The 24,565-nt window shown below is 39.4% G+C and overlaps 1 protein-coding gene across 3 annotated transcripts in view; it reads right to left on the reverse strand.

Annotated features, from left to right (window-relative positions):
• Nucleotides 1-2,631: 2,631 nt before the first annotated feature.
• The window catches only part of PGCKA1 (PDCD10 and GCKIII kinases associated 1), a 40,959-nt gene continuing 19,025 nt past the window's right edge, over nt 2,632-24,565 (reverse strand). For 2 of the 3 annotated variants that reach the window (XM_077177630.1, XM_077177629.1), the window contains exons 2-6: nt 23,445-23,494; nt 21,056-21,142; nt 18,393-18,447; nt 5,941-5,988; nt 2,632-4,844 (exon numbers count right to left, since the gene is read on the reverse strand). In XM_077177630.1, the coding sequence (XP_077033745.1) occupies nt 3,902-4,844; nt 5,941-5,972 (975 nt within the window). In that variant the 5' untranslated portion in view covers nt 5,973-5,988; nt 18,393-18,447; nt 21,056-21,142; nt 23,445-23,494 and the 3' untranslated portion in view covers nt 2,632-3,901. The remainder of the gene's footprint in view (nt 4,845-5,940; nt 5,989-18,392; nt 18,448-21,055; nt 21,143-23,444; nt 23,495-24,565) is intronic. The other variant, XM_054633811.2, reaches the window with a different exon arrangement.

Consider the following 24,565-nt stretch of genomic DNA (forward strand, 5'->3'; position numbering starts at 1 on the left):
AATTTCAATTTTTAATGGGAAGTCTCCATAGCAACACTTGCCCAAGCAATTACCTTTGTTCTTTAAAAGGGGAGGAAACACCTCCATCTTTGGGGAGGGATAGAATGTAAGAAAATAAAGATAGTGCAGAAGGTAGTCTCACACCTGAGGAGTTGCAGCTGTACTAATCACCAAAGATTAGGAACAGGCCTGCCCTTAATAGGCCACAGCTGTGTCCAGTAAGAAGGTGAGTGCCACAAAAGAGTGGGTTAGCTGGGTGAGGAGAGAGTTGGCCTTTGTTGGCTGTGCTGGGAAGAAGAAGAAGGAGGAGGAGTCAGTGCTGCAGGGAGCTGCCCATGAGAAATCACCGAGAAGGTATGGGAGCTTTGCAATATGATGACAACACATCTTTGTGGAATTTATATCTATTTAATATCTATTTCCAAGTTCCTGCTTAATTGTTAGAACTTTGTTTGCTGAGTTGAAGAATTCTGCAGTGTCAAGTTTGCTTGCAGCAAGTTTACTCTTGCTGCATTTTCTCTAGGAAGTAACTTCCTTGAGGGTGGATGGGGCTGTTTTCCACTCCTGTAGTTGTATGTGAAATCTCTGCAGTGATCTGAATTCTTTTAATAATCTAGGGTTGACCTACTGCCAAATGTGAAGGTGCTAAACTTAGTCTTCCTCAATGTCTCTTTGCTTTTGAAAGACTGCAAGTTCCCTTTAAATTGTTACTGACTTTGAAGAATAACAAATAAAACAGGAGCTTCCAAGATGCAAAAGCTTTCATAGAAATACCAACTCCTCTCATAGTTTCCCATCCTGTTACCTGTTTTTTATTGCTACATATGTCTTCACACTTACCTATAAAGGATTACATCAAGTGCAGAAACACTAAGAATGATTAGATATTGGCCAACCAGCTTCCATATTAGTATTTTTTTATCGAAGGAGAACTGAAAGACTTTAATTATACTTCATAAGTGAATGTAGAAAACACAGTTGATTGGTAGCTGAATTTACAGTGTCTGGGTGTCTTAAAAAAAATATGTAATTTTTGACAGAAGTCTTAAAATAGTTTACTCTTGCATCCAGTAGCATTTTTTTCTCTGTGATTTTCTGCTTTGTCTAGTTACTGGTTTTTTCTCTCACAATTCCCTGACCAAAATGGACTCTTCAAGCTGGCAGTGTTTGTGTTTATTTGAATCATCATCTGATGGACTGAGTAAGATCTGGTTCTCACATAATTATTTAAAATCCAATTTTTGTGGAGGAAATTGTGTGTGGCATTTAAAAATTATTTCTTACATAAGTGATTCTTTCACATTTATTGTGCAAATTGTACTGTAATCTGAAAAAAGCTAAGAATTCCTAACACTCACAGGTGTCAAGGTAGGGTTGAAGGTCTATAAACACATGTGTAAATATAAAATGCATACAAATTTTTTTTTTTTAACTTAAAAACTGCACTGGGATTTTTAACTTAGCAGATAAAAGATGTCTGAATGTTGGTGTTACCTCACAGGTTTATTTTATGGAAGCTTTCCATATGATGTAGATTTGATGCCTGACTTTTTTTTTTTCTTTTTTTTTTAATTCTATGGGAGACCCCCGACCAGTTATTTCCAATGTGGTGAATAGACTTGCTTTATGCTGGGTTTTGCCTCTTGTACTTGTGACAATGAGAACTTGGGCTCAAGAAATGCACTGTTTGTGGCTCAGCTGCTCTCATGCAGAGGGTGGCCCATGGCTGCAGGCAGTTCCCATGGAAGAGTTGATTGGTTTGGGTTGCCTGGGCTGCATCTGGGCCCTCTTCTGATATGTTTTAATGCTTGGGGAGTAAGGTGAGACACTTGCTGTGATTTGCACTTGAAGTTTGATCTGGAGCTCAGAAAAATTGAAATGAGTGGATATTGAAAAAATCAGGTAAGTTTTCTGGGGTGTTTGTGGCATTTCTTTCTTTAACATCTTTTTTACTTGAATTGTTTTTCATGGTTCATGTTATGGTGCAGCAAGGGGCTGCTGGCTCCCTGGATATAGGATGTGGGGAGCAGTAGGGGCTCCCTGGGGATAGCAAGGCTGGATCCCACACCAGAGTCTGTCCTGCTGCCCCAGGCAGGGTGTGGGGCAGCCAACAGCACCAGGACAGGGCCCATGGCTGGGCTGGCAGGTCTGACCCCCAGGGAGTGAATGGGGTCCTGGGCCCCAGGCAGGGCAGGGGGAGCCCTAGGCTGGCGGGCAGGGACAGTCAGGACTGGTGGCACTGAGCATAACTCATTATTGGCCATGCGCTGGCACTTCCACCGACTCTTGGAATTGTCGTAGTCTTAGAAAGACCAATGGATCTGTAAAACTTGTATGCGCTTAGGAGAAGGCTTAGAAGGGCCTATTAAAATAGGAAAGTGGTAGAGAAGTCAACAGTACTACAATACTTTAAAACCATATAAAACTTTTTTATTTTACAGATACAATGTTGTGACTCTTGCCTGTAGCTGGATATAGTTCTCTAGCAGCTGAGACTTTAGGTTGTTTTAATTGCTCCTAGGTACTCCTGGGTACCATAAGTGCTCCTAGGTACTCATCCTACTCATTAATGTTTTGAGAAATCAAAATCAGTATATACTGTAGGCAAATACATTGTTGGTGCTTTTTGTGTATCTAATGAGGGCTATATCTTGTTTAACTTCTTAAATGTAACTTATATTCAGAAAATGCATAAAATACAAAACCCACCAGGTTATTTTTTTATATGGTTAAAAAATTTATTAGGAGTTTATAACAAAAAACTTGGAAACCACAAAATTTCAGTATAAAATGTTAAGCACTTTGTATTTCAACCATACTTTTCCTGAATTGGCAGCACCAAATTGGTCTCTGCCTCCTTTTTTTTCTCCCATAAGAAATGCAGCCCTCCAAGAATGCAACTGTTTTCAGATCTTATGCTTAATACAGTTTAGAAGCTTGGTCCCTTTCCTGATGTAAATTTAGTGACTACAGCAGAGCTAAGGAGGAGTCCACATTGGCTCCTGCCATTTTTATATAAACAAAACACATCTTGAGGGGATGTTTGAGACACAATCTCTTTGAAAACTGTATGGTTAAGACATGCACCTGGAAAATTTAGTGGAGTTCAGAGGTTTCTGGCTGTCATTTTACAACAGTTTTAATCTGGTAGGGAATGAGTTTTGATTTCTCTGGCCTCTCTGATAGTGTGTGCGATGCTCTTACATGAGCTACTTCAGCACATTAAACCAACAGAAATTACCCACTCTCTTGGATTTGGCTGGGCTTCTGCTGTTTTAAGAAATTGAAGCAGCAACACTTGGGGTATCAAACACAGTCAAGGGAGAGGTGTGTGGGGAAAAAGTGATGTTGTCATTCCAGTGCCAGGTGCACGTGCACAGATTTAGGCTTAATCCATAATGGAACCATAGCCACAGTAAAGTTCAGTCCAAGCTGCCTTCCCTGTTTCATGTTTCAGTAGGTCATAGAACTTTGGCTCATTTATGTATTTTTTTTTCTGCTAATGATGAAAATATGTGGTTTCTAACTCCAATAGCCCTATTTTAAATAATGGGACTTAACCTGGAACATGCATTGTGCACAAGCCCTCATGAGGAAAAGAAGGAAACACTTGCATGAGTGCAGATGAGATGGATGTACAACAGAATATTCTGTGTGGAAGAAATGATTGCCCTCCTGTTTGGGCCCATAGAGAAGAGTATTACTATTAGTCAAGGGAGCTCTTCTGTACCTCAGGCAGTAGAAATTAAAAGGCTGTATAAAACAGCTGAAGGACCCAGGTTTAGTCCCAACTCCTTTTATATTAGCTGTTCATAACAGCTCTCCATGTGTGCTGTATATCTGTTCATATTGATCCAGCAATAACGTCTAGATCTTACCCACTGTGTTAGAAAGAGACCATCTAGTACTCATCATCATCTTCCACATCTTCTCCTGCTGTTGCAGCTTCCAGTGCAGCCAGAGCTGCTGCAACTTCTGCATCTTCCTCCTCAATTCCTCCACTGACATCTTTATGGTTGGTGTGTGCGGGTCCCTGTGGGACTTTGGTAACAGCCACTGCAGTGATGCTGCCAGTAAGGCTCTCACTCAAACTTGCAGAGTCGGTTTTAAAAGGTTCAATACTGCTCTCTTTCCCAGGCCAGGGTGGGATTGCATGAAGGTCCTGGTCCTGTATTGCTGAAGTACCAGTGTTTTGGTCTGAATGTGTGCAGTTTACTGAAAAGTTGTCTTTTTCAACACAGTTCCCAGTTTGATTGCCATTTTGGGGATAATCAATATCTGGCAGTCTTATGGTATTGTTTTCCGTTTCCAGTATTGAGTTTCCTTTGAGAAAGATGCTGTCTCCTGCAGACTGGGAGTCTGGAATACTGTTAGGCACTTTGCTGGCTGCCTTACTCTGACTGCCTGTCTCTAGGTCAAGCTCTTGTCCAGGCCTATTTGACTCGGTGTAGAAGTCTCTGTTGCTGGCTGGAGAAGCCTCTGACTGGCTGGAGGTTCCCTTTTCACTGGGTTCTTTCACTGGGCTTGTGTTGGGGTTGAGCATGGAGTGCTGAGCGCAGGAGTTGCCACCATTGACTGCAACATCAAGCTTTGCAGCACACTTCACAAGGCCATCCTCTTGAGAATCGTTGCCTCTGTGATTCCAGAGAGTTTCTGTTGTACTATTTACTGGATTTTTATTTTCTGTTTTGTTTATCTCATCCTGCTGGAGTTCATTTTTGGGTTCTTCATTTTCACTGTTCTCTTTGAATTTTGATTTATTGCTGCCTTGTTCATTGTGTTTATAGCTGTTTACTTCATGAATGCATCCAGATGATTGTACCTCTTCTGGATCAAAGATATAACTGGAGTAAGAAAAATTTGTAAAGAAAGAAATTTTTAAGAAAAAATTGGTAAAGAAATATTACTTATGATGGTAATCAATATCATTAGTTGAAAAGATTAAGCTTCCTTTTTAGGCTGAAGGTCTTGAGGAAGGAGTGTTACTGAACTTTACCTTGGGTCCTGAGAATGAGTTAAACCAAATTAAAATGCTGAATATGCTGTTGGCTGCTGTCTCCTGGGACTGATCATAACTAACCCCTGTACTGAGATTCACCAGGAGCTTACGGAGGATGTTGGAGAACTGTGTGCTACTCATTGCTTGTTTCCAGCCTTATTTTTTATTTTCTCTGGGGAGCTGATTAGCCAATGAATAGTCATAACATGAATTATAAATGAATATATCCTCATACAGTTGTTAAAATATCTTCCATTTTTTCCTGCTGTTCTTCTTTCAAGTCTTTTGTCATTTTTTCCCCCCTCCTGATTAATTTTCTTCCTCTTGCTCTATATTTTCCTTGACTTGCCTCTCCCAGGGCCTTTCTCTTTTCTTTATCTTTCTTTTTTCTCTCATAGTACTGTTTTCTCCCCAGTTCCTTACCTCTTCTACAGTAGTGGCCAAGGGGCAGTAGGGACCATCAAGTGGGGCTGAAATGTGATCTTTGTAAAACTAGCTAGTCCTCCTCTCTAGGGGGACTTTTAATATGGGAGTTCTTCCCCCACCTAACAACATTTAACAGCTCTGATGGAAGCAAGGAACTGTTGATCATTTCCATTGCTTGGGAGAAGGGAGGATCTGATGTAATATGTGCTCCTTGCTTCTCCTGAATTGAGGAAAGCCCATGCTACCTAAATTAGAAAAAACTTTACTAAACAAGAGTTTTCAATGCAACACAATTCCTTTTTTGTGGCTAGGAATTATAGAAGTGGACTTTAATTACAGTAAATTAAAAGAACTTTCATAGGAAATCTGTATGCCTATGCCTAAAGATGCTGTAAACTTTGAAAAAGCTCCAACCTTTTACGGTGGTTAATTAAAGCAACAGGTGTGGGGGAGCACAGACACATGGTTTAATGCTGTTCTTTTATTCAGTCCAAGAAACTCTTGTTCTATTGTACCTTTGTATCATTTTGCAGCACCTGCACCCCATCTGGATTTTCCTTAATCTGAAAAGAGAGAAAGGGAGGGCAAGGGAGAGACAAAGTGAGTCAAGCATTATGAAATTAAAATATAAGCAATTGCATTGAAAATGATGCTCATGTTTAGAAGGGTTGTTAGCTAAAAACAAAGATGTCTACACAAGAATGGATGGAGTACGGTTCAAGTTCTTTGTAGGTTGTTGTCATGCATTGGCAATGGTCTTTAATTGGGGAAAAATCTGGGGAAGAATTTAACAATTCTTAGATAGTGATGTTCTTTCAGAATAGCTTCCTAAGCAATTTTATGATTGGGAGAATTGCAAGTCAGTGTATTGGGTGTGGGTTGTTGGTTTGTGGTTTAGTTGGGTTTTTTTTCCTGTTGGTAAAGTTCTCTACCATGAATTTGCCCAGCTGTTTTTTGAAACAGTAAACTGCTAGCATCTACCACATCCTTTACTCAGTAATTTCACAGACCAGCCTTGCTTGTGTGAGCAATCACCTGCTTTTGTTTGACTTGAACCTGTTCTTTACTAGTAGTATTTGGTGCCTCGTAGTTCTGGTATTAGAAGAAGTAGTGACCATCATGTCCAATTGTCACCATAGGAGGTGGTGACAATTGGACAAATGTCACCCATACTGACATTGTTTTGTGCCTATGAACTGTCCTTGTGGTGTTCTCTGAGTCTTTTTGCATTTTAACATCCTATTAAAATTAAGTGTGGGAACTACAAATGCAGAGTTCTCACGGTGTTTGAAACCTGAAAGAAGCAATTTTATTCTTTGCTAATATCTTCTTGTTTCCACTCACTTGACTCTGTGACATCCACTGAGCACTGAGGTGACATTTTTGTGGAACTTTCTCTTAGTGAGGCACAGACAAATTCCTGGAATGGGCATTTTGTTATAAGCAGTATGTTGTACCTCTATTTTGCTACAGTAAAATTCCAGAGTTTCACTAGAGCTAGACTGTCTCTGTTTTGCTACACTCTAGCTTGACCCGGTGAAATGCTAAGAACAATCTATTATATGGTTCTTATGCCAAAGTCCTCTATTATGAGAAGAAATGGTTTGCTAATTTGGACCCTTGAGAGCCTTCCTGTTCTGAACTTAAATTTGTGTCCCAGATCTGAACATCCAAAACCCCTAAAACACCCAGTATTCTTTATGGGTGGTGGCTATCTTATTTCAAGGTAATAAGTCAGGGCAGGTTGTTTAATATGTTTTGTCCACTGTTATTCAGGCTCTTTCTTTTTCTCTTGAGATTCTCTACAAACTCGTGTACTTTTTGCCAATGCCTAAGGACAGTGGCTCACTTCCCATAAAACAGAAATTGATGAAGCAAGGTCAGGGTATTTTCTGGAGTAATTTATTTACAAAACATCCAAGGAAAGTAGTATTGATTTATTCTTCTCAGGCATGGCTTGAACTGCACACTGGCAATTATGCTAGCAGAAATGTAAATCCAAACAGTTCCCCTCTAAAATCTGAGTACTTCTGGTGTTAGCACTGAACTAAATACCTGATGTCAGATGTCTCATTCTTGGAGCTTCTGATGGCCTACAGTCATGCAGCAGCTGGGTTTATGCTAGGGTATAGCTGCTCATACCTATGCTTTTTGTCTTTGTGTACACATGAACTGTTCTGAAGCAGAAATTTCTATCAGGAGTAGCCAGGTTGATGTAGCTGAGTGCTTGTTGGAATGGCTTTCAAGCCAGCTGCTTCTCTCCCTGAATTGCAGACTCCCTTCCAGACTCCCCTCCCTTCTCCTCTGCATGTACTGTGCATTCTCACCCCACATACCTCAGCAGCATCCCAGCAGGAATTCTGATACAGGGTGTTTTGTCTGAAGAGGATTGCCCTCTGAAGTGCCCACACAGCCTTTGGCTTGGCTTTAAAGTTTATAGGTTTGAACTCAGTTCTGATTTGTATGTAGACCAGCTCCAACAACAGATGTTGCTTCTAGCTGAGAGTGGTCACTTCAAGTCAGGGTGCTTCTGCTTAGAGTTTTATCTGACAGATTTCCTACTTGGGGATTTTATTTACAAATTTTTTGATTATTTTAAAAAAGAAAAAAAAATACTGCTTATAGGTATTAAGCATTGAAAGTCCTAATTACTGGCTTTTATTTTGTTGTAAAGATCTTTGTGATTGTCATAGAAGGCAATTATAAATTGAAGTTACTGTTGAAGTTTTCACAGAAAAAACACTCCTGTTTTTTGGTGTGTGTTTGTGTTGTTTGGTTTTTATTTTTTTAATTACAGCTGCTGTTGGAATTCTCTCTGCAGCTACTGCATTATGCTTTTCCACTGATTAGTTACAACAGGATCTGTCCTGTGGCATGAATAAACTATTACATATGGAAAGCAGAGTACATTGTATTATCTTATGAATTATTTCACATCCCTGAAATAGGAATATAGTTTTACAATGTCACTGTCTAAACACTGGCTTTTTTTTTCCCTTGCCCTTTCCTTCCATTTATGATAATCTTTCAAGTCAAGCTGGAAAATAATTCTGGGGAGCAAATTGCTTTTATAGCATGAAAAATCATGCTTTAATCCTACTTATCTTGTTTTAGATACCGAGCTCTAAAGACTTGTGTACTGTGTGATGTTCATAGTTGTGTTAATGGATAAATAATACTAATAAGCTGCTGTCTGGAGCAGTTTGAGTCAAGCAATCGCTGCAGGCTTGAAACAAAAGAACGTTAGAAACTTCTACAATGGATGATGTTAACTGATGGATGTTAACTGAATTTAGAAGCATTGCATCCTTATCTCATCAATTTAGCAGCACAACATGTCTGACAGAACAAACATTTGATAATTTCAGAAAAACATGACATGATGGGAGATACTGTGCTGTAGAATTCTTTGGGGGTTATTTTCCCTCTGGGAAAAGGCTGCCTGTCTAAAGTGGCAGTAAAATCCTTGGCTTTAACATTCAGATTCTCAGAATTGAGATCAAACTGCCATTAAACCTGGATATTATTCTGTCTTGACCGTGAAATTTCTGAAGGCCTCTAAATGTCTGTCACTAGTTATTATGCAGTTACTTAATCCTGAACACTAATAGATCACCTGGCATTAAAGCTCTGCAAAAATATTAAGTAGAGATTTTTTAGAAGTGTTTTTAGATGAGGACTGGACCACTTGGAGTGTTTGCAGGAATAAGATGGAGCTGTTGAGGTAAAAGGAATGAAGGAGGCCTAGAATTAATTTTTTTTACTCTCCCAAATTTTGAACTTGAATTTTTCAGCTTTTAGTAGCTGCTGAATCTCCTGAAGTGTCTCTGCGGATGAGCTTGTACCAGGTTCTACAAAATAATCAGATTCTTGCAGTGTGACAGTGTGGAATGGCCTTGTGGTTTACATATTCAATATCAATGCTTGTTTCATTTAAAGTTATTATTCTTTTCTTCAGTGAAAGAGAAGGAAGAGGCCCAGCTTTGTGTGTTTACCCCAGCAGACCTTTAGCTGACTGTATCAAAAGACTGTCTGGTTATAATGTGCTTGCAATGTATTAAATAAGTATTCAGAGAGACAAGGAAGACCTGATATTATGAATGACTGACTTTGATCCTTTAAAAGAATATGATACAGAAGAGCAACCTCTTTAAAAAAGTTGGAAAAAATTTGAACAATGGAAGTAGGTAGTAATTAGTCTTAGTTTGAGGAGAGCAGGACACAAATCCCTTCAGTAAAACAATTGCTGAAAAAGGGAAGGTGGTTAAAAACACTTATGGTGGTGCTGGCTAAGATAATGAGGTGGAACTTCTCTTTCAAGTGTGAGACCTTGGTGAAGATAACAAGAATAATGTCTGACTCCAAACCCACAGCCTTGTGTTTCAAGCCACGGTGTGCTTTAAGAGAAATCTGCTTTTCTTTATCAGATTTGAGAAACACAAGGTATCTGACTCTAACTTATGTTATTACATAACTCATATTTTCTATTTAAACTGTGGCTGTGTTATGAGTAAATAAAAGGCAAACAAGAGATAATGTCATGAAAAGGGAAGAAGAAATATTTTTGAGTCATAAAAATGGTTTGGCACCTTTCTCAATATTTTTGGAAGTTTACATGAAAACAGAAAAAGGTCAGTCTTTCTTTTGTTCATGGTGTATTTTTTCTTCTTGTCTTGATTTTTATTTTTAAATTCCTTTTAGACACCTCCAGGAGCAGAGGCAGAAAGCTGAGGGAGACAATATTAAAATAGCTTCTCTAGAAGATCTCAACAGATAAACTCTGATTTTGGATCATTATTTTTGATCCAGTTTGTTTGTTTGTTTGGAGTTTTCATCCCACAGCCCCTGATGCTTCTATTGCTTGCCTTTAACTCTCCTCCATCCTTTCCCACTCTAGATTACCTTAGCAAGTAAGGAGATTTTTCCTACATGGGTATGATCTGGGCTGAGCCTGGGTGGTGCATCTCCCAGGGCCCCGAGGCACCTCCTTCTGATGACTTTTTCTAGTAGAGGCATCTTTCAGACTTGAGCCTGCCAGTGCCTTCCCCATTTGTTTGTTGTGTTTTGCACTCCTCAGTAAAACCTGTCCTTTCTGAGGATACTGCCCTGAGGTACCAGTCTCTTTGCCATGGACAGAAATCCTTGTTCATCAAAATAAAGTCTGTATGCCTCGCTAGTAATGCAAACATAATTGACTTTGTTGGTATTTCTTTGCTAACATAGATGCCAAATTCTAACCAACTAGGAGTCATATGCACAGAAGCAAGTGTGGGAAGAGAAAGTGTTTACATAGAAATATGTGCAGAGGAAATATAGAGAATGTGGGGTGGGAATAGCCTTAGAGGGCTCTAGCACTTGACAAGCTTCTAACAGTTTGCCTGCTGTGCTAAGTAGGCATTCACATATCTCAGAAGATTTCAGAGACTGTTCTCAGCATGTGCTGGGTCTGACAGAGGCTCAGATGTGCCCAGGCTGGAGGAAGGAAGTGCCATGTCCACGCTCATTGCAGGGCAGGTGGATGAGATGCCCTTTAAACTCCCTTTGAACCCAATCCATTCTGTGAGTCTCTGTGTTACTGAGGTGTGGAGCCAGAGGAATAATTGATCTGGATGACAGGTAATGTAAAAGAGGCACAGAAAAACTGTAGGAGGAGTGGTAGAGTTGAGAGGAGCTATATTTAGAAATTTAGAAAACTAGTAAACATACAGTAGAAAAAATTACCAGCCTGTGCTAGAGGGGCAGAGAAAATAACATGAAAAACCATGTAAAGGAAAAAAGATGAGGAATGTAACTTAGCTACACACTGTGCAGGCCAATCACTACTGTTGGATGAATATAATATGTAAGAACTGTCTTACTTACAATACAGAGACCTCTTCAAATCCTGGGGGCTTTTTCCTGACCTGTTCTGAGACCAGAGGGGCTCAGAACAGGTGAAAGCTTGGGGAGTAGGAGAACCCAAACTATCCTGGGCCCAGAATTATCTGAACAACCTGATCTACTTGAAGATGTCCCTGCTCATTGCAGAGGGGATGGGCTAGGTGACCTCTTCCAACCCAAACTGTTCTATTATTATACCATGGTCTGTGGAGAGCACAGTCTGTGCTCAAATCTTCACTGAGACCAATACTTAGAGCTGGACCAAAATCTAATTTCATTTTTCTGGACTGAATCCTAATCTGGAAATTTATTTTAAAAGTACTTTAGGGAATAACTCAACTGACATACATAATTTAAAATAAATGAACTAAACTGAGGAACTGTAATATGGCCCCTTATAGGAAGCAGATCCCACCTCATTTTATTTTAGGGCTATTTTAGTCTGTTTTTTGCTAGCTGAATTGACTTCAGTCTTTTTGTTCACACTTTCTTAAAGTGCAGCACTGAGGTGTTGTTCCTGTGCTTCAGCCATCTTGCAGTCCAGCCCTAGAGAGACACCTGGCTGTGCCATCCTGCTGACAGAGTATGACCTGTGGATTGCCTTGAGTCACCCTGCAGTCCTTCCTATCTGTGCTGCTCTGCAAGAAAAGAAAACTGTGCAAGGGCTTTTTCTGGTGCAGCTTACTCTCCTCTTTTGAGAGAGGCAGGCTCTATATTTGGGAATAAGGAGTGTCAGTGTGTGACAGAAAGCCTTATGCTATCCAGCCAGCACAAGGTTATTGCCAAGGTTATTGTTGACTGTCCTATTTTTCTTTATTTTACAGAGCTGAGGAGCTGAACAGGTCTGTCAGCCACTTTTATTCTCCACTGAGAATATTATTTGCCTACTGAGCAGCTTGCGTGCATTTCTAGTGCAGTTAACAGTAAGGACAGGAGAAGCTGACACGTGGAGGCTCCTCAAAAACTTGTGTAAAACTTCCTGAGCCACAGCCTAACTTCAGTGGTGGTCAGTTTGGGATGTTTGGCTCCCATTGCCACCCTATGCTTGTTCCTTTTCAAATTGAACCCCCTGTTTTTTACAGATAAAAAGGATCATTGCTTGAATGCAAATAATCCATGCACTGTCATCAGTTGTTAAGAGTGATAATGTATTTTTTAAGGTGATTTTTTTCCCTTTCTCCCTGACCAGGCTGAATTAAGCCCATGGACTGTTCATTGTACAAGGTAGCCTGATATTTTGCATTTTCATGACTAAAGTCTCACTTCTGGGTGATGCTACCCACAGATGCTGTGTGCAGTCAATGGTTATTTATTTCAGTGAGGGCAGAATTTGATGTGTTCTATGTGCTATATAAGACATGAAAGTTGATGTTGGTTTTGTGTGTGGTATTTAGTGATATAATTTAGGTTTCTTCATAGTAAAGCCATTAAACTGATTTAGACTTGTAGTTTTTTCAAAGAAGAAAAATGGCTTTAATCAGTCCAGTTATCAAAATCTGTAGGGTCTTATTGATCAGAAGCATGTGTTGCTTGTTTTCTGGAAAATTAAAGAAGTCTCACAGCTACAGCCTCATAAATTTGGATGCTTTGTATTCTGACATAGAGTAGTTTTTTCATTACTGAGGAAGTAGGTCTGATATCACAAAAGGGTTTTGCTTCATCAAGGTGAAACATAGCAGAATAACTGAATTCTTATATTACAAAGGTATGTGAGCAGTCATAGCGAGAGGCAAAGCAAACTAAGTGACACTTAAGCAGAATTGTTTCTAATTAGTGGAATCCCACACTTTTTGGGAGAGTAAAAAGAAAGTGATTTAAAAGTTCAGAGGGTTGGAGGATCTCTCCTCTGAAGACGTGCTACAAAAGCTGGAATTGTTCAGCCTGGAAAAGAGAAGGTGCTGGGGAGGCCTTGTTATGGCCTTCCAGTACTTAAAGGGGGCTTATAAAAGTGAAGGAGAACAACTTTAAATACAGGTAGATAGTGGGACAAGGCAGAATGGCTTTACACTGAAAAAGGAGAAATTTAGATGAGTTGCTGGGAAGAAATTCTTTCCCCAGAGGGTAGTAAGGCACTGGAACAGGTTGCCCAGAGAAGCTGTGGGTGCCCTATTCCCCAAAGAGTTAAAGGCCAGGTTGGATGGAGTACTGAGCAACCTGCTCTAGTAGGTGGCATCCCTGCCCATGGCAGGGGGGTTGGAACTACCTAGTCCTTAAAGTCCTTTTTCAAACCAAGCCTTTCTGTGGTTCTATGAATATCAAATACCCAAATAACAAATCATATTTGCCAGATGAACCCTCAATATGGCATAACTAATCACCAAAGTATGGCCTACTCACAAAATAATCAGTATGCTCTCGTGATTTTAACCTTTATTTGTGTTGTGTCATCTGAAAAGATATGCAAGTATTAAGTGTTTATCCAGGAAATTTGCAATAGTAATAGTTGACAAAAATATGCAGCTCCAGGAGCACAGTAGCAGTCAACTCTAATTGCCATGTACATGAAATAGTACTCTAATAGAATAAATTGTGTACTATATCTTTGGATTGTTCATAACAGCAATCCAGACCAGAGTACAGTCTCCTAGCTGACAGGTGTGTGTGACTACTGTGCAGGGGTCAGTGATGCCCCCTAATTGTGGGTGCATGCTGTGACATTTCTCAGCCCAGGGAAGAGCATCCTGCCAGTGTGATGTCTGGCTGTGATCTGATGGGAAGCTACTTTGGCAGTCAGGATGGTCAGAGCAGTGGAAGTGTCTGGCTACATTTGTTTTCTCAAAATGCAGAGAAAAGGTCACATTTAGTCTGCTCTGCTTATAATAGAAAAATACATGCTAATTATCTCACGTATGTGTAGTTGTACTGCCACGAAGCTATACCAGTACAGTTGGCAATGGCAGTACCTGCTAATTGTCCTGTGCCAGAGTGAATACTTCAGCTGGAATGGGGAGCACCTGGATTGATGCAAATGCAGCATTAGAAACTGCTCCACTTCTTTGCAGCTGCTCTCTTCCCATTCCTCCAGGCATCTAGCTGTTTATATCAGATGCTGACAGGTTTTCTGCTCCCACATTGCCCCTTCACGTTCTTGCTTTTCCATGCAGCTGTTTTGCACCAAGCTGAGAGGCAGCAGTGGGCAGGTCTCAAGGCAGGGAAGTTTGGGTGTTACCAGTACTGCTTGAGCACACCTGCACTTGTTGTTTGCGGGTGTGTTTGCTGAAGGGGAAGGTAATGAAAAGTAGATGCTATCAGTTTTACAAAGGGTGTTCTATTTTGATTTGTAACTGTTGGTCATTGTGTAAGCTGATAATAATATGCATAGCTATGTTAAATCCTGCTAGGCTCCTCCTCAAAATGTCCTTCTTTTCAACCAGTAAGTTCAGCCAGATCTTCCACTTATCCTTGGTGGCTTCCTGACTCTATTAGTCAGCATAAGTGCCATGTTTTATTCTCATAGTAGATTCTTATTTCTACCTTGACAGTTACAGGGTTTGTGCTATTTTTTGTTGGTTTTGTTCTCTTTTTAGTTAGTTGTCTGTTTTTAGTTAGTTAGTTGCTTTGTTTTTAAGAAGATGTTATTGTATTATTTCATTCACTGACTACTATCTCTGGTAGCTGTCAACTGTTTTATAAACAGTTGAGAGTAAGGCCAGCTCACATGGAAGGTGGACCTTTTTGTGAGGTGTTACTGCTGCAGCAGAGTGTCCTAGAGGATACAAGAGCTACAGTTTGGAGGTGATCTGAACATATAATTTTTTCCTGTTATGCTCTTTGCAATTGATTTAAAATATTTATAAGATACTTAAAAGGAAATACATTCTCTGTGACTAGTTCCTCATCATTCACAGCACCAGGTCAGGGAACATTTCCCTACCCCCATTATTTACCATACAAAATGATTGTTTTATTTTTAAGGAGTAGAAGGAAGAGTGGGGAAAAGGGTACAGCTCTCACAATCATTAGCCAGCTTACATAAAGGAAAACCAAATATAGCTGGTAGCATAAACCCACTCATTTCCTCTTCAGCTAAGCTTGTTTTCTACATTTGATTTTTCCAAACTTACATAGTCTAGTGTTTAAATTACTGAAGTTAGTTTCCTGTCTTTTAAAATTATCAATCCCATCAAATATAATAGCTTGTTTAATAGTGGGGCCTAAAACACTGAGTCCTGTTTAGTCCCATATTGTATAGAGGCAAACATAGAAATGTGCTCCTTCCCAAGGGATTCATGGTCTAAATGTGTGACAAGGTAAAAATGGGAAGCAGATGGTCATGTGCATGTGAGAGAAACAATCAGCAGAGAAGCTATATTTGGGTCAGTAATTGTGTTAGGCTAGGCCTGAGTGGGGGTCTGTGTTTGGCAACACAAGTGGAACCTCAGATTAGTTATAGCCAATTTTTATGTAACAGAGGGACTTTGCCTGAAATGTCATTTCTCTTGAGAGGTTCAAGTGTCTCTATGTGATCCTGTACAACTGTGCACTTTGGAGGGTGGATTCTTGGGTTCCAGCCCTTCACCTGAAAATCCTTGGTTGTATCCAATGTCTTTTAAAAAGATATAGCATAAAACCAGCTCTAGAATTGGGTCTGGAGATGGTGCTGTCATGGGTCTACAATTCACAAAGTTCCCTTGCTCATACTTTGCTCTTTTCCCAATGTCAGGCTTGAGCAGCCTGCTTGAGAGCATGCCATCAAAGACATGATTCTGATAGCTGTCAATTTGTCTTAGAGACTGAGGATCAAACTGAGCTGGGGATCCTAATTTATGATGGAATTCTCTAACTCTTTGAATACTGTGTAAAGGAATCACTGCCTCCTCCTCTGTGGTTTTGACTGGAACTTGATGTGGGTGCTGTCTTCTGGCCTGGAAGTCACTTTTTCTTAGATTTCCATTTACAGAGTCAGTTGATTTAAGCCTGCTTAAATATAGAAGTACTTTCTAGATGCGGATTGTTTCTCAACTGCACATATATGTATAAAGGCTTATTTTTTTAGCCTCCTGGAATAATTCCATGCAGTTTTATGGATGCTGTTATCAATGAGAAATCCTACTTGGGACATTAGAAAAATTGAAAATGTCAGACAGTGAGCATGAAAGCTACAGTATTACTGCTGTAGGATTTAGTCTGTGAGAAAAAATTGACAAGTCAGAATGCTTCCTAAGTATATTCTGAGGTCATTTGTTTTGCTCGGTCTGGAGGAGACTGAGGGGAGACCTTATTGCAGTCTACAGCTTCCTCATGAGGGGAAGAAGAGGAGCAGACACTGATCTTTTCTCTGTGGTGACCAGTGACAGGACCTGAGGGAATGGTCTGGAGTTGTTTCAGGGGAGGCTTAGGTGGGATATTAGGCAAGGTTCTTCACCCAGAGGCAGTTTGGGCCTTGGAATGGGTCACAACACCAAGTCTGAGTGTTCTGGAAGCATTTGGACAATGCTCTCAGGCACATGCTGTGACCCTTGGGGATGGTGCTGTGCAGGGCCAGGAGCTGGACTCCATGACTCTTTTGGGGCCCTTCCTACTCAGCTTATTCTGTGGTTGTGCCATGTACATTGCCAGACAGTGCCACTCATCACTCATTAGCAGCATGGCAGCACTCTGTACACTCTGAAATCAAGCTCTTGGTAGGCCCATCTGCTGGAAGCTGTTGCCTCTTGTATTTGCCTGTGAGTTCTGTGCAAAAATAATTTATTGGCCTTCTTCAGAAATTTGGAGCGAAAGATTAAAGAACCTTTAAAATATGCTGTTAAAAGACTTTGAATCTTTAGGTGACCTTGGTGAAAAGAGTAAGATGGAAAAGGAGAGAAGAGGTGGAGATCTCATATGTTTTAGATATGGTGAAATTCTTGTAAGTTAAAATAAGGAAATAAAACTTAGGAAATCAACAATGAAGTCTAAGCAGGTTAACTCCTGTAATCCTGTCATTCTATCTTATTGAAAACTCTTGGTTGCACATCAGTTCAATGGAAAGGCTCAGTGCTTCTTTGTTTGATTGGTTTTTCCCCATTGACTCTTTGTAAGAGGGTATGAAGAGACACTGCTGGAGTTTAGCACGCCTTTATACTTTAAGTAAGCAATACATTTTTACTTCAGGGAGCAATATTCTGAAAATAGACTTGGATGTCCATGGAGATTGCTTCAAATGCAGGATTGGAGTGGGCTGTGTATATGTGTTTGGGCAGAATTTAGGCCAGGCAGGATATGTGATCTCAGCTCTGGTATTCAGCTGTAGCTTAGTGTGCCCAAAAATCATCTTGTCCTGAATATTTCAGATGCTTTTGATTTGTTTATATCATATGAAATATTGCTAGTGGCAAGTATTGTGGTGCTATTGTTGTTGTGCTCAGAACATCAGCTGCTCTTAATACCAAGAAAATTGGATAAAGCCATAAGCAGTTAGAATAAGTCAATGATTCTCTTTTATAAAAACAAAAGTAAAAAAACCCAACCCAGCAAAAACTATGCCCTTGGCCCCATAAAAAAGAAACCAGCACCAAAAAACCCCCAAACAAAACAAAATCCCCCCAAAATCCAGCACATAGACCAAATAGATTCCTTAACATTGTCAGGAAGTTGTGCTTTTGTGTTTGACCATTTGATGGCATAACCTGTAGCTTTTTATAGGGAAACTGTTAGAAGTCAGTGTGCTCTCCCTCTCAAATCAAATTAATCCTTATGTTTTCTAATTGGTTCTCTTTTCCCAAATCTCCCTCTTTCCTCTGTTTGCCTTCTATTCTTCTTGTTCTTTCCCCACCATTTGCCTGCATTTTCCCATTTTCTCTTGCCATTTTTCACCTATGTTTACTGTCTTAGATTGATTCAATTTTTTTATTCCCGTATTTCTTCTGTGTCTTTTTCTAGACTTCAGAGTGGAAATTGGCAAGCTATTATTTGCTACATCAGGAAACTTATGGGTTGGAAAGAAACAGTTCTGTCCTGTCACTAGTGCTTGTAGCAGCTGAGTGTTGTCATTAGAAAATACTGTGGAGTATTGGAGTGAGACATGGTTTATGTTGTGGAATGCTGAAGTTACAATAGTGAGTGGCCAGTAATTTTTATACACAAGGAGAAAAAAAAATAATCCTACCTTTCCAATTGTACTCCATCGACTGCTTCAAAAATTTGTTTTAAATGTCTTGGTTCTGCAAGAGAAAAACACTTTGCAAGTGGTTTCTTCATGCAAGCAAGCACACATAAGTAAGAAGGAACCTCTGAAGCATTAACTGTCTAATGCAAACAATGTGCAAATAGAACATCCTCCTCTTGGTACCATTGTGAATTTTAAATCTAGACAGTGATCAAATAAATCACTTGGGTAGTATGCTCATCCCCTTGAGCTGAACTGGAATGCTAACCTGCTTAAAGTGAACATAAGCTTTGCTACAGTGGATTAGGACTCATGTGAAGTGTTTCAGCAACAGCAGTAAAATTAGAAAACTTTCAAATATGCAGTATTATGGGACTTTCTTTCCTATGTGTTTTCTTTTTTTCTTTTTCTTTCTGGGTGCCAGGATATTTGTAGTATCCATTAAAACTTAACGTGTGCTTGTCAGAATTTCACCCTTCAGATTTTCACAAACTTTGAAACTTAGATGTCTCTGGCATTGCAATAATATTCTAGATACTGGTAAAGCTGTTGTTCTTTCAGACATGCTCCAGCTAAATGGACAGCTCAGCAAAGTGTTTTGTATTAAGAATTTCTAAAAACATAAATAATGGGATAATTGTAGATTTAGAGTATAACAGTACTGCAATGCAGATGCTTTTCCTTCTTTACAAGAAATACTGAAAATATTTGTATTTTTAGTGAGAGAAATGTGAGCCCATGAGAATTTTTCACCAAGTCAAGTTCGTTTCTGTGGAATGGGCAATGTATTTTGCTGTGGGTTTTAGAAATAGGGCCCTGAGCTTTCTTTCATTCTCAGCATCTCTCTGCATGAGTGATAACTTGAAAAATCTCAGTGTAGCTTACATTACAAACCAAAAATCCACACAAAAATGCTTGCACCATTCTTGAAACCTGCAAGGCTTTTCTTGTAAGAGAGTGAAGTTTATGTTGTCCTTGAGATCCCTTTTGGCAGAACAGTCCTAGGATCTAAGCCAGGGTAGTTTGTTCCTGAATTCAGCACCCATAGGCAATGGGGCTGAGGAGGAAAGTACAAGGCAACAAGGACAGTACAATTAACATGGTCATTGCTGCTGCTGCTCTCTTTGCTATACTCTCATTGCATACATATTCTTTGCAGTTATAGTTTTCAAAATTTATGGGTAAACTCTGACAAGTTCTTATAAAATGTCACTATCTAGCTTCCAGGTTTGAAAGTACCCCGGCTGTATACGTAGTTTTGTGGCTGCAAATATAAGAAGACAACATTGCATGGTGTCTGACCCATGGGTGACATTTAGAGGACTTTCTATTAAAAGCCTGAAATATGATTGAAACCTAAATGCAAATTTAAGTGGCCTGGGTATCTGATGTGGCTCGTTGCTAAGGAGAACCTGGGATTCACTCAGCCTCGGTTCACTGCGCTGCTCTGTTGCCCTTAGAGCAAGTCACTTAAGCTGTCCTGAATGTCACCATTTCATATCCTTCTCAGAGCTTGATGTTTATGCTACATTTTGAAGATTTATAGCCCTATTCAATCTTACTATACTCTTGCAAAGGGTTGGATGTTTTTGTGCATCTGTTAAAGGTGTGATCAGTACTTGATGTGAAGTGAATAATAAAGCTTATGAAGAATGAGTCATTGTGTGTTCCTGTTTTTATGCAGCCTTTTACTACGGTCATTTTATGTCCTTTTTGCATTCTATTTTATTTTTAAATATAGGTATCATCATAATTAGTTCATTAGTTACAAGATTCCTCCTTTTAGTTTTTGTTCAGATCTCTAACAATCCTACTTGCAATATAATTCTGTCTTGATGTCCTCATTTGTTTTGTGTAAGCCATGGCCTAAACATTTGTGCATACAGTGAAAAGAAATGAAAAATAAAATCCACAGTTCTAGTTATGAAAGGATGAAGGTAGCTTGCTTAACTAAACTTTCAAGTGCATTCTTAACTGCTGTAAATTCCTTTTGTCTGTTTAACAAATTCTGAAGTACTAGGTCAGCTATAGGGTTTTCCTTTAATTTATTATTGGTTTTGTTTGTTTATTTTGAATCCTCTAGGAAATTCCTACAATTCTGTGGAAATGTAAAATGAAAATGCCAAAAAGGAGAGCTGCTGGGAGTCACAGCTGTTGGTAAGTTGTCAGCACACTCCTTATATCATGTTCAATGATAACTGGTTTGATTGTCAACTTCTGTCTGATGTGTGTATAATTGGCTTTTGACCCAAAAGTAGACAAACTGTTCTATATTTGTTCTTAAATTTGAGTTTGAAGTATCTTGTTTTTCATTGTATTTGGACCTTTTTCCTTTTCTGCTTGCTGGTAATAGTTTGGAGCATGGCTGTTAGCCCTATAAATTGCATTCAGACACCTTAATTAAGTACTCTTTTTACCATCATCTTTGCTTAGCAACATCCTTTCTGAGATATTCTGGGAAATTTCATACTTGTCTGGTGTGTAAAACAACATTCATAAATCAAGGCATGTTGCCATATCCTATTTGCTTCTTGCTTATGTTGTTTAATAGTTTTTATATTACTTTCTTTGAGCCAGAAGCATGAAGCCTTTTACACCTAATCACTCCAGTTTATTGCACAACACAATCACCAGTGAGACTCAGTCTTTGGAATATGGCTTACCATGCTGGTGTAGATTGTTAAAGTGAAGAGTGTCTACATGGTTGTCATGGATCCAAGCAGCAAGTAGCTTTCACATTCCAAAATAACCTGGAATTTAAACAAAGTCTTTAGGCTCTCAGAAGCTCACATTGGTGTTTTCCATTTCATTTAGTTGCTGAAAACATGTTATCTCACAGTCTCAGACCAAAATGAAAATGAAATTATCTAAACCTGCTTTGACATAGACCATAGGTACGCTTCATATCCTGGGTGTGTTTCATGCTGAACAAACTTAACCTTTTTGACACAGTTATTTGAGCACCTTCTTATGCTGCTCTAGAATCTCTTTCTAGGCTTTTGGTTTTAAAAGTTGTTTGTGTTCTCCACTGGAAAGGTGCATGGGATGCTGCATTGTCTGAGCAGGCTGGACATTTGTCACTCTGATCCACCTGTGGTCGTGCTCCATTAGGAGCTCCCACCTTGAAGCTCTCAAGCACCACACAGAGCCTCTCTTTGGTCAGTGTGTGAAGCTGATGAGTGCTTTTGGTAAGAAAGGTCTCCCTCACCCTAAGGATCAAAGAGAACTAATATAGTTTACTCAAACAATACAGGGCTTAACTCTTTGTTTCTGGAAATCATAACTTGGTCTTCCAAACTGAGCTGAAGATCACTTGGTTGTAGACACTAGGTGTTTTCCTTTGTGATAAAAATTGTTAGAATTCTATGCTGTTCCCTAGAGTTTCACCAAATGCTTAGCTATCAATAGTGGTTTTAATTTAATTCTAATGCCCTGAGGTTTGCATTTCCCTCATAGTTTCCTTCTCTTCTCTAACAACCTTGGCCCTTATGCTTTTTGTACCATTCAAGTATTTTCTCTGCTGCAATGTCTCTTGTTCAATAGCTTTTCTGGGAGTTCTTTTTGTTGAGTTCAATCCTTCATTGCAATTTAATTTTCGGTGGAACAAACCTCTGATTTCCATGCATTCTTTGTGATTGTGCCCATGTGTTTCACTAGGATTGTTTACATATGGTTGTATTAATTGCTCTCACTGCATTTTGATGGTAAAACTGATTAACCTCACTAGGAATGGATTCAAAGCCTTTAAGATTCTGTTCTAAGTTTAGGAAAATGAGTGGCTTTCTGAAATCAAAGCTGAATTTGAAAGTCCCGAGTTGTTTCTATGAATGCTTGGAGTGAAGAAATAATCTTCCAAATGTCAAACTGCACACTTCTCTCTTAGACTCTATAGGGATGAGAAGAAGGAAATGTAGGTAACTATAGTTGTCTTGGGTCTTGGTTCACTGAAGGAATTGAGGAGGAAGAGACATGATTAGTCAGTTTTCTTTACAAAAAGTACATCTGCATTATAATCATATTGAGGTTATTTATTCTGTCAAACTTTCTTGAATTTAATTTTTTTTAATATATCAGTATGTCAGCTCTTGAATTCTGTCATCACATTGCTCCTTGTAAATATCAAACTTGTCACCTACAACATGAAGAATGTAAGCAGGTAAGATGCTATGCACCAGCTAACATTTTAATGAACCTGTTTAACAATTCTTTGAAGTCTGACAGTTCTCCTTGATTCGTGAAGCGCCTCATCAGTAACGCAGAAGGCACAGGTTGTTTCCCGAGTGGTAAAAACCAGCTGACAAAAGGAGAGATCTTGAGTCACAGCTGAAAATAGGCTATTTGAAAGAGCTCTGTGGTCTTGCCAGTTGTACAAGAGTTTTCTGGAGAATTACTATCTTTCTATTAGCTAAGGCACCTTGGGATAGTGCTGCCCATTGATTCTGTAGCCCAGTACCATGTGCCCATTCATGCCTAGATAGAGGTTCTTAGTCACACTCATCTGATACTGAGGCCCCTTTGGGTCACTGGCAGAGAGTTTTATGTTCTGTTTGTTCCACCCCTTTTATAGACCATGCTGGAAATTTTCTATTTCTTCCTGGTAACTAGGGATCATGAGCTGCTTTAGATGGCAATATCCTTGTTCCTGGCAGGCTTTCTCCTGTCTGGGCTATGAATCACAACAAAAATTTGCCTTATGTTTTACAAAGTGTTGTACAGAATCATAAAATAATTGATTGAAAGACAGATCCAGAGCTCTGCCCAGCCCTTCACTCTGTCAATATAGGTCTACAGCATGATATGGAACATAAAACACCTAGGTTTAGCTTATTAATGAATGGGAAGCTTTGATCTTTTTGGCCATGTCTGCAGAAGCAGCATATGGTTGTGCTGGGCAGGTAATGCAATGTCAATATAATCTGTCTATGTTTGTATAGATTTTATCAGTAAAAATGTTGCAGGAGCTGAGGGTGAAAGTTCAGTACCCAAAATTTTCCACTTCTGTAACAATTTCCTGTTCCTAGCTTGTATGTTAAATGTCTTCTGCTTGCTTACCTCCAGCTTTCAGCCCCAAATGCTAGCAATCTGCCTCCTGTTTAAAGAACCTAGAAGAAGAAATAAACACGTTGGTGTGTTGCTGTATTTTTATATTTGCATATATCATTATGTGCAATATACAGACCTTGATATTCCCTCTAGAAGGGAGTGTTTGTGGCAATTTACCTGGGTCTGTTATTAGAGAAAAAATTTTGTTACTGTAGATTACACTGTTCTACAGGTGCCACTTTCTCATTTTAGAGTTGTGTTGTTAGGACAAGTAAAATAATTACTGGATAAGAAATGTTTTTTGTGACTGGGACCTCTTACAGCTTTATCCTACAAGTTGCCTGGGCAGGCACAGGGAAGTTGAGTTACACAATTTCAGTAGGCACTATTCAGCTAGCACTGAGAAACCATGACAGACAGCTCTCTGCATGGAACAGGTATTTTTCTTTCTTTGCAGAAACTGAGGATGTGCAGCCTTTTGTATGTTTAGAATCTGAGAAATTGACCTATCCAGATGCTTCAAAATTAGTTAATGAGAGGGAGTGAGCAAAACCGGTTCCTGCAGCTGTCAGTGCCCATAAATCATCTCTGTTTTTACTTTTGAAGCAGGACAAGAGCATGAATTTAATTAATGGGTTTGACTTGCTCTGGAAACACACAGCAGAGAATTCACCCTACCCACACCTTTCACAGATGCTGTAAACGTACAAATGTTATTGTGTATTTACTCCTGAATGGTTTCCAGCATCATTGTGCTAGATACAGTTGAATGCCTCAGGCAGGTGGCAAAGCAATGACTGCAACAAATCCTTGTTCTTTGACACCCAGATGAGAGAAGCAGCAGGTCAGCTCCTGTTTTCTTGGTTCCAGCCAACTTCTGCCTAACGAAGGCATTAGTAATGGCTGCTGCAGAAAACTCCAGGGGAAAACAGAAAGAGTGACTTTGTCTGTTTTCCATGATTGGGAATTAAATTATAGTATGAAAAAAGTACCAAGTGCATTTATTCTTCCACCCTGGTTAAAAAAAATAAAGGGATAATCTCTTTCTTTAAAAAACTGTCTCTACAATGGATCACCAGGAATGGGTCTACATTGTTTGATTTTTATTATATTTTTAGTTCTACCTTATT

This window comes from Agelaius phoeniceus, chromosome 4, assembly GCF_051311805.1.
Source record: "Agelaius phoeniceus isolate bAgePho1 chromosome 4, bAgePho1.hap1, whole genome shotgun sequence".
Taxonomy (NCBI): domain Eukaryota; kingdom Metazoa; phylum Chordata; class Aves; order Passeriformes; family Icteridae; genus Agelaius; species Agelaius phoeniceus.